The following is a 15641-nucleotide window of genomic DNA, read 5'->3' as shown; positions in this document are numbered from 1 at the left end:
AAAAAAATTGTGAGCAGAAAACCAGGTTGCAAAACAATGAAAAATGAGTAAGAAGTTAAGCAGATCCTTTATATTTATCTCATATTAAAATTTTCACATCTAACACCCAAGAAGAGCTTTAATTTAATGAGCTGCAATAAATTAACAAAAATTTAATATTTTCACAAACACAATCTATTTTAACAGAACATAAAATCCCCAGTTGCTCCAAAAGTAAGAATTTTCCCTATTTTTATTAAAATATTTTTCAAATGAATCTGCTAATATTCTCTGAATCTCAACATTAACAGAGTCATAGCATATTCTATGAGCTAGTTATTGCCCATTGAGGTATAAAGCGTGTGCATACACACAGACACACACAGAAAACAAACTACTAATCTGTAACAAATTTTAAAGATGCTCACTCACCTTGTAATCCTATGGAGGAGAAAAATTGTCCTTTTACTTTCAACAGTTATATCCCGACTAAGTTTCACAAGTCTCTCATATTTGTCATGTCTTGCATCAAGTTCCTGTTGAAAGGCTAAGAACACATTATTATAACTGTAAGCATGCATATGGTTATATAAGCATACCCAAAGTCTATCAAACAACATGAAGAACGTATGTCAGACCTGCCATCATTTAAGACATAATAAGCAGAACACAGTGCTAATGATATTACATAGTGCTAATGACACTAATTTTCACACAAAAAGCTGAACACTATAAATAATTTCTAACATCTATTGTCTATAGTGTTCTTAATTGCCAAATAACCTAGGTCTATCTCACTAAAAGCCTCAAAAGTTTTTCCTTACTAAAAAGTTTTAACAAATAATAAAACAGTTACTTTTTATTACTGTTTAAAAGACTCCATCTGGAGTGCTATGAGTATACTTATAACAGAGCAAAAGAATATATTAAATAAAATGAAGGAAAATTGTTTACCTTTCCTAGAATATAAACCTGTTATCTTTTATAGTTACATATGCTATAATATATACATAACTAACATTTAATACACCAGTATAACTAAGAGTCTCCATACATATTAAAACACCTATAGGAAAAATAATCTACAGAGTCAAGAATATTTAAATAGTAAATTCATGCCTCCACAACGTCAATTTGTCTTGACATCCTACCCAAGTTCATGTGTCAGCCAAACTACCTTCATATTAATCCTAATTCTTCAAGCTTGCACTTTTCTTGATTCTTCTATTTGTTACTGCTCTTCTCTAGAACACTATTTCCTCTGATCATTTCATATTTCTCTTTCATCATTCAAATTATCATTCTGCTAAGACTACTTAAATATTTATCATGTCTCCCTCTTCCTTACTCTCCAGTCCCTTATTATGCTCTATTAATGTACTCTTAGTATTTATCCTTCACTAGCCAAAATTACATTACTTGCTTACACATTTACTTATTGACTAATAGAATATAAAATTCATAAAGGCTACTGCCATGTCTTCAACACTGTATCTGCAGAACACAGAGCAGTGCCTGAAGGTAGAGGTTCAAAAGATGTCTCTTCAATGAACTGCTTGTTGAAGTCATGGGCAGTATAACACACTACATAAGAGCATATGCTTTTATTGAGCATAAGCATTTCTACCCATTGGTATACAATCTCCTGGGAATTAAGCAGTCTTTTTCAAAGAAACTGAACACTCATATTCCTATAACATCAAAGGATATTTAGCTGTCTAGCAATTACTTTCTAAAATGTATGCCAATGCTACTGAAACAAAATACAAATTATTCACAAGTTAAAATATAAGTCAATTTAATTTTAAAAAATTTAATTATTTTGAGAGGCAGAGATAAAGAGTGAGCAAGTGAGAGAGTGAACATGTGCTCTCCACCCACTGGTTTACTCTCCAAATGCCTGCAACAGCCAGGGTTGGGTCTGGACAAGAGCTAAGAGCCACAAACTCTATCCAAGTTTCCCATATGGGTGGCAGGAACCCAATTACTTGAGTCATCACTACTGTCCACCAGGGTCAGCATTAGCAGGAAGTTGGAGTCAGAAGCCAATGTCAGGTATTAGCCCCAGAACTCTGATATGGGACACAGGTAACTTAACTGTGAGACTAAACACCTACCTCTATAAATTAATTTTAAAGCACTGCTAAATCTGTCTTACCACCTGCATTGCCTCCACCCTAACCCAACTTATCACTGTTATTTATACTACAGAAAAGACTTTTGCTTGGTCTCTCTGTGTTCTGCCCAGTCCTGCCTTTCTACTGCTGACTGATATTTTAAAAATATATCTTAGGAGCTAGACAATCGGCACAGAGGTTAAGATGCTGCTTGGAACACACATCCTATATCAGGGTGCCTGGGTTCAAATCCCAGATCCACTTCCAATTCCAGCTTTCTGATAACGTGTACTCTGGGAGACAGTGGTAATGGCTCAAGTACTGTGGTCCCTGCCACCCATGTGGAAGATGTAGATTAAGTTTTGAGTTATGAGTTTCAAGCTCATAGGTTCAGCACTGTCCAGCTGGGGCTGTTGCAGGCATTTGGGGAGTGAACCAGAGGGTGGAAGATATCTCTTTCTCTCTGATAGTCTATGTGTGTCTCTTTCAAAGAAAACAAAAAATCAAAATGTATTTTATCTTTTAAAATTCCCTAATGACCCTAAATTATATTTAACAAACTCCAGACTCTCATATACTCTGGTCTTTTACAATATGCCCAAGGACACATCATCACTTATAAAGTATCACAACCAGGGAGGTATAGGCTTCATGTAATCATGAGGAAATATTAAACAAATTCAAGGAAAAGAAAAAAAAAAAAAAAACAAAGAAATTCAAAGAAAGGGATATTCTATAAAATAAGGCCTGTATTTCTCAATAATGTCATTATCACAAAAGACAAAGGAAAGCTAAGAAACAGTTCTAGATTAAAGAAAATGAAAGACATGACAAGAAAATGCAATATATATTCCTGTACTAGAAACTGATAGGAAAAAATGCTAAAAAGGACATTATTGGGGCAGTTGTCAAAATACGTACCATTGATTAAAGTACTGTATTAATGCTAAATATCCTGAAATTAGTAATGGCACTAAAGTTATACAAGGGCACTTCAAAATGTTCACAAAAATGAAATTAAATGATGTCTATTTTGGTGAAAAAAGTTTTGAAATTCATTATTTTTTTCCATAATACACATTTTTCTTGAATGTTGGAGATCCCTCCTGTAAGAGAGTATTCTTATTCCTAAAAATATATATCCTAAAGTATAAAGGAGTACAGAAGTCACAAAGAGTACAACTTAAACTCAAATAGCTCAGAAAAAAATAATGTGTGCACATATGTAAATTTACATATAGTGATTAAGTAAAAGTGGCAAAATGCCAAAAACTGCTCAATCTAAGTAAAGGTTATAAAGAAGTTCTCTATACTATTTTTCCAACTATATTGTTCTTCCTTTATTCCATGGTTGACATTTCAAAATAAATAGTTAAAAGAAAACACCTTTACTCATCAACAACAGTAAAATCTTCATCTGATGATTCCTTTTAATGAAATTAGCTTCACAATTTTGTTGGCAAAGTTGTTCCGAGAACATTAAAGATACTTAAGTATCATTCTTAAAACCTTGGGCTTAAGCTCGACAACAATACCATCTCCTCAAATTACCTCTGCAGTCAGTGTTTCCCTTTAAAGCCTTCCCATGTAATCATTTCACTTTTCTGAAAATCTTTCAGTTAAGTTTTTATGTTAAACTTTTTATAGGAACACCTGGCAAATCTTATGAGGGAAATAAAGAGAAATGACTTTTTCTTAGAACAAAAATAACCAGTAGGTAAAAAAAAAAAAAAAAAAAAAAAAGACTATACTTAAAAATAGTTACTATACAATAAAGCAATTATTATCTACTCTAAAAAGTTAAGAAGACAAAACCATCTTATTTATTTATAAAGGACTTGGAAATCAAAGGCTCTGCTAGTAACCAAAATATTATTTCTTTAACTACAAATATGACTTAACAGGGTATTACCACTCAGAGCCTCACAATGGGCATACTATTCCAATTGTAAAAAAATCTTCTAACATGGTAAACATGAGATTATCACAAAATGATTACACACAACTACTTAATTACTTTTAATCACCTAAATTATATGATTTTAAAAATTACCTCACCACACACAATAAAAGTATATCCAACAAACAAACCGGGATTTTTCTTTTAAGTTTGTAACCTTTTCCCCTATTCTTTGCTATCTTTTTCCCCAATTTACTGAGCTATAACCAACCAACGTGAGGTTTTGAAGTACATACACAATAATACCACTATGAAGCAGCAAAATCAGTGAACTGTAGTGTCTGTGTGTAAGAACGCTTAAAATATAGTCACTTAACCAAATTTCAAGAATAAACTTGGAGCCCTAGTGGTTGAACTACCAATAAACCCTTAAGTCTCAGGGCCCATGTCATGGCACAGCAAGTCAAACTGCTGCCTGTGATGCCAGCATGAGCACTGGTTTGACTCCTGGCTGCTCCACATTCAATCCAGCTCCCTACTAATGCTCCTTGGAAAGCAGTGGAGAATGGCCCAAGTATTTGGGCCCTTGTACACACGTGAGAGACCAGGAAAAAGTTCCTGGCTCCTGGCTCCAGCCTGGCTCAGCTCCAGCCATCACATCCATTTGGGGAGTGAAACAGATGTCCTCTCTCTCTAATTCTGTCCTTCAAATAAATAAACAAACTTAAAAAAAAAAAAAAAAAGAAAAGGACAAAGAAAAAACCCTTAACTTTCTTAATAATTACTTATTTTCTGAAGCATTTTTATTCTAAAGGTTCAGCAAGCTGCCTAGCCTATGAGGAGGCAAAAATGTATTCTACACAAATTTTTAAAAAGAGGATTTAATTAAGCTATTAACTAAATTAGTAGCTGACAAAGATGTCAACATATCTGGTTCTTCACCACCCAGGTAATAATTAGCCAGGATTTTGCCTTATAGTTAAAGATAATCAACATGAACCTGTTTCACTATTTATTATAAATACTTTAATGAGCACAGAGTCAGATACTATGATTACAAAAGATAGAGATCCTTGTCGTCAAAAAGCTCATTCCAGTACAAGACACAGGGACATAAACAAATTAAATAAAATACAACCATAATTAATATGTGTAAAGGGTTTAGGAAAGAACCACATTTTTCTTGTTCTCCATTAACACAGGCTAGAACATAGCAGATACTTAAATATTTCATTACCAGGTAGATGTATATGAATGAATGTGAGTCTATCACCAAGGCTGCTGGGAGAAAAATCAGAAAGGCTTCAAAGCTAACCCAAGTTAGATCTTGGGGGAAAAAAAAAAAACAGTTCACTAGACGGGTGGGTAATGGGGACATCAAGTCAAGCAATTCCAGGCTAAAGGGAGCAAAAACATAAGATAAATATGCATGAAAATAACTCACTGTGTCAATGAAGTGTGGAAGTATAAGGGTGGGAATATCCAACCCACTAGTTTTTTCACTCAGTATGTGGCTCTGTCAATATGCTCTTGACTCAATTACAGTTAGCTGTACCAAGTGCTCTGGGGGCTGGCGCCGTGGTGCAGGAGGTTAATCCTCCGCCTGCAGCACCGGCATCCCAAATAGGCGCCTGTTCTAGTCCCAGCTGCTCCTCTTCCCATCCAGCTCCTGCTAATGTGCCTAAGAAAGCAGTGGAAGATGTCCGAAGTGCTTGGGCCCCTGCACCCGCATGGGAGACCAGGAAGAAGCTCCTGGCTTTGGATTGGTGCAGCTCCGGCTGTAGCAGCCATTTGGGGAGTGAACCAACAGAAGGAAGACCTTTCTCTGTCTCTCTCCCTCTCAGTCTGTAACTCTACCTCTCAAATAAATAAATAAAATCTTAAAAAAAAAAAAAAAAAGCTCTGAAGATTACTGGTAGTTTTAAAATAGGCCCATAAATTATTTGGCACTCTGCTTCAAAAGGTGGTACCCAATACTTTTCCCCTTAAAATAAGGCATCGATTTTAAAATGCCTTTGCTGTAACAAATACATTGTGGCAAAAGTGGGAGCTAAAACTGTCTGAGATTAAGACATAAAGGGGGTTGGGGCAGCACTGTGGGCTAAGCCTCAGACTAGGGCACCAGCATCCCATATGGGCACTGGTTCAAGTCCCTCTTCCGATCCGGCTCTCTGCATGGCCTGGGAAAGCAGTGGAAGATTGCCCAAGTCCTTGGGTCTCTGCACTCACTTGGAAACCTGGAAGAAGCTCCTGGCTCCTGGCTTCGGATCAGGTTAGCTCCAGCCGTTGTGGCTATCTGGGGAGTGAACCAGCGGATGGAAGTCCTGTTTCTCTTTGTCTCTCCTCTCTCTCTCAAATAAATAAATATCTTTCTCAAAAAAAAAAAAAAAAAAAAAAAAGGTAATGCATGGAACTTAGGAAAAAAAAAAAAAAGACAAAGGGATTGTGGTTTCCTCCTTGCTCTGTAAGGTAGAGATCATCTATGAAGCCACTGGGGCAGCACCATGGAGAGGCCCCCAGGGAGAGAGCAGTGAGGGGAGGTAAGAAAGCCAATGATAGCTGTGGATCTTCCATCTCCAATCACAATTTCAGATGACTGCAAATGAAGTCAGAAGGAACCAACTAAGCCCCTCCTAGATTCATGAACCACAAGACTGTAAGGCCTAGGTAAGTGGAGAGAGGACAGTGGAATGAGGATTTTTGTTTTGCAATCAGCAGCAAACTGACAGCCAATATGTTGAGAAAAGGGCAAGTGCGCTTAAATGAGAAAATATGAGATCCGCAGCAACTTTCAAGTATGTGGCATTGCTACTATTAACTGATGTTCACCGTTACTGAGGTAATGTTCACGTGTTTATTAATGTGGTTGTTTACACTAATGGGGTATAAACGCCGAGGCCTTTGAAATTCAGACTTTTCAGAACTGGCACTCTCACAAAAACCTCTGGAAAAAATTAAATGCCACCTCTACACACCTTAAATTTTTACGGGTTGTTTTCTCGTGCACAACATGGCAAGAATAATTTGTTACAGCCTTTAGTTCTCTCCCCATCACCAACTGACATTACAGAGAACTTACATTTGAAGGCCAACATCACAGGTGAAGAAGAGTTAACATCCTTCCCTTCTCTTCTCTGGTTATGTGGGAAATTGTCATGCTTCCTTTTCCTGAACCCTCCTGATCCTTATGCAGAAAAGAAGAAGAAAAAAAGTGGATAGGGATCTTCCATCACCAAGAGTCTGCGAAACAACACAGGCAAACCCCTTTCTTCCTTTAAAACCAGGTGCCCACAACGGCTTTTCTCAGCAGACTGATGGAAAACAGCCCGGCCTTCCCCCCCTCCGCCACCCCAAAACCACCCAGGCTTTCACCACAGAGGGCCTAGATCTGGCACAGGTGCAGCAATCACCAAACAAGGCGAAAATTACTGCTCGAAGACTTAAGAAACCGAGAGGCGTACACACAGGGGCCAACCCGGCCAAGGACAGAAGCAGAAGAGCCGCTTTCCAACCCCCCCGCCCCCAGCTTCCCCGAGCGTGCTAGGAAGAGGACATCCTTCAACCGTGAGAAGGGTGAGATCGCACAGGCTGGAGAACCACCCCTGGGATACACTACGCCCCGTCCTGCTGAGGACGCCACCTTCTTTGTTGCTCATGTCGTCACGGCCTACGATAAGACCAGCGAAGACTTGAAGGCCTTGGAGGAGCCGATTGCGCAAGGTGCGGGGCCCCCGCGGCCCACCCAGCCCAGGAAAGGAGCCTGCAGGGCCACCCTACGCAGCCAGACCGACGTCGACGCACCGGCCGGAAGCGCGAGCCCGTAACCGCCCGGGGCCGCGCCCTTCGCCCCTCGCGTACTTCCGGTTTGCACGCTCGCCTTCGGCCCCGCCCCTCCTACGGCCCGGGGACCTCGCGCCCGCGAGATGTCGCACCTGCCTCATGCTGTGCCTGAAAGCAGAAGCGAGTCTACGCATCTCACGGACGCACACTCCGGGAGGTGAGGCCTGTGTGCAGGTGGGCCAGCGGCGGAAAATGTTCGTGATTGTTTTCTCAAGGCACCTTCGAAACCCTCCCCTGCGCCGAGCGTGGGCCCAACTTGGCGCGCGGTGCACTGTGGGGGTTGTAGTTCGCTCGAGGGGGGCGGCCCTGCGGCACTGCCCGCGATGCTTGTGAGGAAGGCGGCGGGGCCGCAGCTCCCTCGAGCCGGTGCGGAGTTCTGTGGAGCGAGACGGAACCTGCACAGCTAGATACTACACTTTCTGTTAAGTAGTGAAATATGCGGATGGATCAGTGGGTGTGTTGCTAGTGTTATCTCTGACGGGAGCAAAGCCCGCCCTTTGGTCCTCCTTCCATCTTTTTCTTCCTCCCTCTCGTAGCTTCCCTAAATTTTTCGTGGCCCTCAGGCGCTAGACTGCTTGAGCTTAAAGTTGTCCTGGCCCCCGACTGGTTGTGTGACCTTGAGGAAGTAATTAGCCTTGGTTAGTCTCGGTTTCGTATCACTGGGGTGGGAGTTCATCTTAGGGCTCACAAAGGTGAGCTTGGATACTCCTCGCACCATAGCTCTTTAAGGGCAGGGTTAGTAGTAAGATCAGATATGCACCACTGAATTGTGAGCCTTTTATTATGGGCATGTAGTACCATATCGTAACTAGGCCTCGTGACCCTCTAATCGCCCAGCGTGGTGTTTCTTGGTACCGTGTCCTGACCGCTTGGAAGCCTCTATCAATGTTTGTTGAACAGTGATGTTCGCATCATCGAAATGGGTAACCAAGTGGCAGTTCATCACCTTTTAGTGATAAACTCAAGCCAAGGCTTGGTAAGTTGGGTGGCCTAGGCCCAGTAGGGAAAATACTGTAGGTATTAGTATGCTTTCTTCAAATAGTCTCCAAATTGTAGGCCTGTATTATGTAAACACTTTCCTCTATAGGGCTGAAGGGGCAGTAAACGAAATAACCTGGCTAGACTGGCAGTAGCTTGAAGGCCACAACAAGAGTGTCCCAGGAAGATTTTCTGCTCTAGGGGATCGCTATAAAGAGTACTCAAACTCTAAAACAAGAGAGTAACCACCACCCATCTTTCCTTTGCAACTCTGAATATATGAATTGACAAGCCAAATCCTTGTGGATAAAGTAGGTTCCTGGGGGCTTTGGGCCACTACCTGGTGACATTTTCATCCTCAAGGATTATAAATTTTCCAAGAGGTCCTGGTCCTATCCTATATTCAAATGACAGACCAAGTAAGGCAAAGATAGTTCCTGACATGATCAGTTTATTGGAAGACATACAAAAGCAAATTAAGGAAAAATTAGGAATACATGAAAACAGTGAAAAATAGATTTTAAAAAAATTACTCAGAACACAGAGTTCTAGTAATAAATAACATACCTCCATAGAAGAAATTTTCCAAATGAATGATTGGGAAAACACATCAAATTGATACTTAAGGATTGTGAGTGCATCAGGCCGTCAGCAGTGACGCAAAGGGCTTCTCATCCAGCAGAGCCTCTGGCAGCTGATGCCCTTCCAGAATGAATTCTCACCAGGCGTGGAATCACAGTGAGATGTGTCTCAAGTAGCTGTTTGAAGCTGTGTCTATTGTCCCAGAAGGTATGTTAACTTCCGAATGTCAACCTTGGAGGAGAAAAGTCCTGAACCTAAACTTTCATTTCCATAGCAGTACACAGTTGACAGTGAGGCTAGCATTCAGCCAGAGTGAAGTAACAGGCCTCCTTGCTGTTGGCCAACAGTTGTCAGCGTGGGTATCAGTCAGCCAGCCAGTGTGATATAACGTCCTCACTATCAGCCAGCCAGTCAGTGGCTCGGTTACAGCTTTTGGTAGTAAAAATAAAAGCCCAGGCCGGCGCCACGTCTCAATGGGCTAATCCTCCACCTAGCGGCGCTGGCACACCGGGTTCTAGTCCCTGTCGGGGTGCCGGATTCTGTCCCGGTTGCCCCTCTTCCAGGCCAGCTCTCTGCTGTGGCCAGGGAGTGCAGTGGAGGATGGCCCAAGTCCTTGGGCCCTGCACCCCACGAGAGGCCAGGAGAAGCACCTGGCTCCTGCCATCGGATCAGCGCAGTGCGCCGGTCGCAGCGCGCCAGCCGCGGCGGCCATTGGAGGTTGAACCAACGGCAAAGGAAGACCTTTCTCTCTGTCTCTACCTCTCTCACTGTCCACTCTGCCTGTAAAAAAAAATAAATAAATAAATAAAAATAAAAGCCCAAAATGGATTTAGTGCTATCAATGCATAGTCATGTTTATCATGAGTAAAATACCAGTTTATTTAGAGTCACAAGAATCTAATGGGATGTTTTAGCAAAGCCCATCACAATATCTTGTGCTTTGTGGATATTAAGCAAATAATTCCCCTGAGTTTTATGGCATCTGACCCTGTTGACATCCACTAGTATCCCCCTACCTCCTCTTTGGAGATGACTTAACTATGGGGAGAAAAAAAGGGTCAACCCTGATATAAATGTAGTTGTTTTCATGTGACTTCCTCTATATGCAAGGAAGTCGGTCATTAGGAACATTTTTACAAAGAGTGCTTATTTTACCATAATCTGGGGGAAGGATATTTTTTTCCTTACTTTCCTGGAATAGCAGCTCCTAAGGCCTCAAATTTCTAAAACCTAGATCAACCGTACTTTGTTGTTTTATTTTTCTAGTCACCGGTCCTCTAGCCTGTTCAACTACAGCTGCATTACCTAAGTTAGTTTTTCACTGCCTCCTGTAAATGATTAGAACACTAAGTTTCATAACCATCATGACTTCTCAAAGTACTTACTGCAGATGAATCCTGGGAGTACTTTCCCAGCACTTATTTGCATCTGCAGTTAACCTGGGTTTTCCCCAGGTGTCTCAACTGTTGACTACTCTTTTGTCAGGAAATAACTATCAACTCTTTGGCAACCTGAAGTTGGCCCTTGTTGTATTTCTTCAGATGCAAAAATATAGTTTTAGTACTTAAATCAGGGTTTTTTTGTTTGTTTGTTTTTAAAGGGAAACTGCTACCCCAAGGCAAAGAGAGGAGGGCAAAGATTTTCAGTAAGAGAACCTCTGGAATAGTGTTCTTAGCTCCTCTTGTTGATTTCTGCTTGTCCATATTTCACTGAATAAAGAACTAAGCCTTTCAGTTTTACCTTTTGTTATTTAGTTTATAAATCTTAGTATAATATCTTATGAAGATCTTACAGGAGAAAAAACATATCAAATTGGTTTGGGGTTTTGAAAAAAATAGTAATCAAGTGAGAGAAGAAATATAGCTCCCTAAGAGATTTCCCTTATGTAGTTTTAACAAACTTTGGGTGATGAGCAAGAGGGAGGGAGTTATGAGAATTGCCAGAGTTTTGAATGACTTTTTAAAAAATAGCTATAATATTGTAAATAATAACTGTGTGGAATTATGGAAAGTGCACATACCATTTTGCAGATTTGTTTTTCAAGCAATGCTAGGCCATAGTAGGAGGAAGGGATGTTCCAGTTCTCCACGACAGAAGGGAGGCTGATACTGGAAGTAGTAAAGAGTGGTGGGCAAAACCACAATGAGATGTAACTTTACATCAACTAGGATAATTAGAATTAGCAACAACAACACAAAAACAAACTCAGAAAATAACAATTGTTGAATGAGAGTAGGAGAAATTAGAGCTTTCAAACATCGCTGATAAGAATGTGAAATGTTACAGCCACTGTAGAAGACAGTTTGGTAGTTCCTCAAAAGGAATTATGATATGATTTGGCAGTTCTACTCCTAGGTGTATACCTTATACACAGATGTTCATAACAGACTGTTCACAATAAACAAAAAATAGAAGCAACCCAAATGTCTACCAACAGATACAAAGATAAGCAAAATGGTATAACAAAACAATGGGATATTTAACAATAAAAAAGGAATGAATCACCATCGATAATAAAACATGGATGAACCTTAAAAACATAGTAAGTGAAAGAAGCAAGTCACAAAAGACTGCTGATTATACGGTTCCATTTATATGAAATGTCTAAATGAACATTCAGTAAGGAATACTGGATTGAACTCTCTCTCGTCCCTCTGGGGCTCTTCAAACCACCAAACCAGTGGTTCTCAACAGAAGATGATTTTCCTCTGAGAGAATATTTGGCAATGTCTAGAGAGACTTTTTCTGTTATCATAATTGGGGGATGAGGAATAGGGTTGCTGCTAACGTGTAGTGAATAGAGGCCAGAGATATTGCTAAATAACAATGTATAGGACAGTCCCACACAACAAAGAATTTCCAAAATGTCAGTAATGTGTTGGTTGAGAAATCTTGCACTAAGTAAACAGGTGCAGAGGGGTGGTGGTAGGGTGAGGGGATATTTGCTAACTGATCTTAACTATCAAAATGAAACAGGGTTGCTGTTTTAGGATAAATGCTGGGAGAAGTAGTGCTAAACAGGATATCCTCATGGGTCCTTTGTTATATGCTATGTACAGTGGTCATAATGATCGACAGACTGTTGCAACCCATCACAGGGCTTTACCCTCTATGCCACAGCATAAGCGCCCCATAAAACTTTTTGAAAATGTTAATGAAGCTAGATTCAGGTGGGATCATATTAGACTTTTAGGAATTAGTAATGAAGAATAGATTTTATTTCATAATTTGTCTCGCCATGGTTGGAGGAGGGGGGAAGCAACAGTTGCATTTTTAGGATAATTTTAAAATATGAACATACTCTGAAGGTTATGCTTGAGTAAGAAGCATTTTTCTTATCAAAACTATTCCTTTAATGAGAATATCAGTCCAAAATCTCTTAGGAAATTCATTTTTGAAAATTAGAATGTATTGCATAGTTGTCAGTGAAAAACTAATCAGCTGGGACTGGAATTGTGGTATAGTGGGTTAAAGCATTCCTGTAGCACCGGCATCCCATACAGGCAACAGTTTGATTCATGGCTGCTCCACTTCTAATCCAGCTGCCTGCTAACATGCCTGGGAAAGCAGTACAAGATGGCCCAATTCTTGGGCCTCTGCACCCATGTGGGAGACCTGGATGAAACTCCTGGCTCCTGGCTTCAGGAGCCCTGGCTGATGCAGCTGTTTGGGAAATGAACCAGCGGATGGAAAATCTCTCTCTATGTTTTTCCCTCTCTCTGACTCTGCCTTTCAAGTGAATAAATAAATCTTAAAAAAGAAATACTTATGGCCATAAAATTTGCTATTAGTAATAGTTGCAGACCATAGACTATCTTCAAGAAAATGATTCTTAGACTTAAATCTGAAGGCACAGAAGATTAGTGAGAGTCTTTCCCAGGTAGATTATAACATGCAGAAGCGAAAGAGTGATTTAAATCATTACCTATGAGAACTATAATGAAGTGCCCATTGAAGGAAAGCTAGAGTGGACAAGTGGATTAGCTCCTTCTTTAGATGTTTGAAGAATATTTAAGAGAGATAGCACAGGCTTAAGATAAAATGTCTTTTCATATTATACCACATAGAAAGACTATGTCAGAGCAGAGAATCAGAAGCTGTCTCTAAACCTTCCCACAAAACTTGTAGGCCACTAGCCTCAGAACTGAAGAAGCATAAATTGAACCCAGAATTTGATCTTTGGATTGCAAAATTGCAAAGCATCATTTACAGCCTTACCAGATCACATGCAAAATTATTACACTGATTAGGATGATAGAACGCCCTAAGAGTTTAAATGGGGAAGCAGAGGAGAATTTGAGTGACAGATTATTCCAAACTCCACTGAGCATTCACTGCAAGCAGAGGTGGAATCCCTCGCCCCACTTGTCTGATGAGGCTTTCCCTGCTTTGCTGAAATCGCCTCTCAGTTTCATCTGAGAATGCCTCATAATGTGCTCAATGGAATCCGTAGTCCATTCCATAGTTGTTTCCTGAATGAGCAAATATATAATTGAAATACAAGTACCCAGCAACTGGAAATTTTTGAAACTATTTCTACCCAAAGCCAAAGCCAAAGCAATACCACATTCCTAGAGAAATCTGAGACTAATACTACCATCACACACTTAGAAGAAACACAAATTACTTGTCTTAATACATTCCTGATTAACTTCCTTCTTGACCAGTGCGATATGAGTCTTAGACAGGAAGAGTGTGAGGTGGTGACTCCACTTGTAAATGTTCCAGATATGATCTGTTTTCTTAAGTAACTCAACACAGTCCCAGTGTCTGAAATTATACCATTGATCTTTCTCTTCCCAAATGTGGAAAGAGCATCACAAGTACTTTACTTGCATCTCACAAGAATACCAGAACTCACCTTCCTACCTGCAGGCTATGTTAGTTCAACAGCTCTGTGTAAGCATTCAGTGTAGAGATCTTGTTTATCTCATTATTCCACAGGGTATTGCTCTGCTGCACTCACTGAGAGAATCAGGCTGACATTTTAAAATATTTTCAGATGTTCAGAGATCCTCCATTTATAACAATAAATCAAGAAATTGTATAAATATTTTAAAATGGTTTGAACCAAATCATAGTCTTTCTATGTGGTATAATATGAAAAGACATTTACCAAGAGTCTGAAACACATTGGAAAACAGTTTATAATACTATAGTAAGTGACTCAAGGAAAATTGTATTATCAAGATAGCCAATGTTAGAAGACTAGCAATACAGGCATATCTATTGCTGATTCTAGTGAAAATTCTACAACCTTTTGCAAAGTAATTTTCTATATACATCAAGAGCTATAAAAAATGTCTATATTATTTGTCTCACCAATTTCATTCCCAGGAATCTCCCTGAAAATTATTTAGAGACAGAAGTAAAACTTTAGATACAAAAACGTTCAGTGAAGGATTCTATTAATCAAACTTGAAGACATTCAGTTGTGGGGATCATTAAATTATAACACCTATACAAAATAGATTATAAAAGTTTTACATTTAACCCAGAAAGATTTTGATCACTTTTGAAAATTTTGTGATATGCTAACTAATAAAGCAAGACAAATTTATAGATACTATAAAGTAAATCTATTAAATGTGTACATTTGTATAGAAAATGATTCAGAAACATGTCAGTATTATATATATCCAAAGATTTTTTACTAAAATTTGTATAGTGAAAAATCTGAAACAAATCTCCATCAGTAGGATTAGTTGAATAAGTTACAGTGTGTCCATTCAATATGATAATACAGAGCTGTTGAAAAGAATGAGGTTAGACTTGTATGTTAGTATATACCTCCAAGGTAGACATAAGTGGCATATAAATAGGATAATATATAATGAAGGAAAAACAGAATCTAATTTCCATTATTAACATTTTAATATATGTATATACAGAAATGATGGAAAACATTTAAACTCTTAGCAGTGAGTATATCTGGGAGTCCCAATTATAGGAAGTGTTTGCTTTTTGTTGCCTATTCTCGTACTTCTTCAGTGTAATCAGTATGTATTATCTATACATCGGGAAAAAACTTCTAATTTTAAAAATTTTAATGAAGGCATAAATACCACCAAAGTGTAAAGATTATTGATATCTACATGCTTATTGACATTTTCAATCTTTAATATACCTTTCAGTTGTTCTAGGTAATCGGTGGTACTTTTCCTAATTATTAAAGAAAATATTATCTAGAAAAATAATAAAAATAAATATCTTTGATGAGTGGGATACTGTAGGTTTCCCAATTC

At 39.2% G+C, this 15641-nt stretch overlaps 1 protein-coding gene across 1 annotated transcript in view; it reads right to left on the bottom strand.

Annotated features, from left to right (window-relative positions):
- The window catches only part of TSNAX (translin associated factor X), a 38741-nt gene extending 30947 nt beyond the window's left edge, over positions 1 to 7794 (bottom strand). The window contains exons 1-3 of the mRNA XM_062210612.1: positions 7637 to 7794; positions 7076 to 7180; positions 412 to 526 (exon numbers count right to left, since the gene is read on the bottom strand). Coding sequence (XP_062066596.1) covers positions 412 to 526; positions 7076 to 7180; positions 7637 to 7652 — 236 coding nt within the window. The 5' untranslated portion in view covers positions 7653 to 7794. The remainder of the gene's footprint in view (positions 1 to 411; positions 527 to 7075; positions 7181 to 7636) is intronic.
- Between the last annotated feature and the right edge of the window lie 7847 nt (positions 7795 to 15641).

The sequence above is a fragment of the Lepus europaeus genome, chromosome 14 (genome assembly GCF_033115175.1).
Source record: "Lepus europaeus isolate LE1 chromosome 14, mLepTim1.pri, whole genome shotgun sequence".
In the NCBI taxonomy this organism is placed as follows: domain Eukaryota; kingdom Metazoa; phylum Chordata; class Mammalia; order Lagomorpha; family Leporidae; genus Lepus; species Lepus europaeus.
Note: the sequence above shows the minus strand (reverse complement) of the source record. Positions and strands in the feature narration are given on the sequence as shown.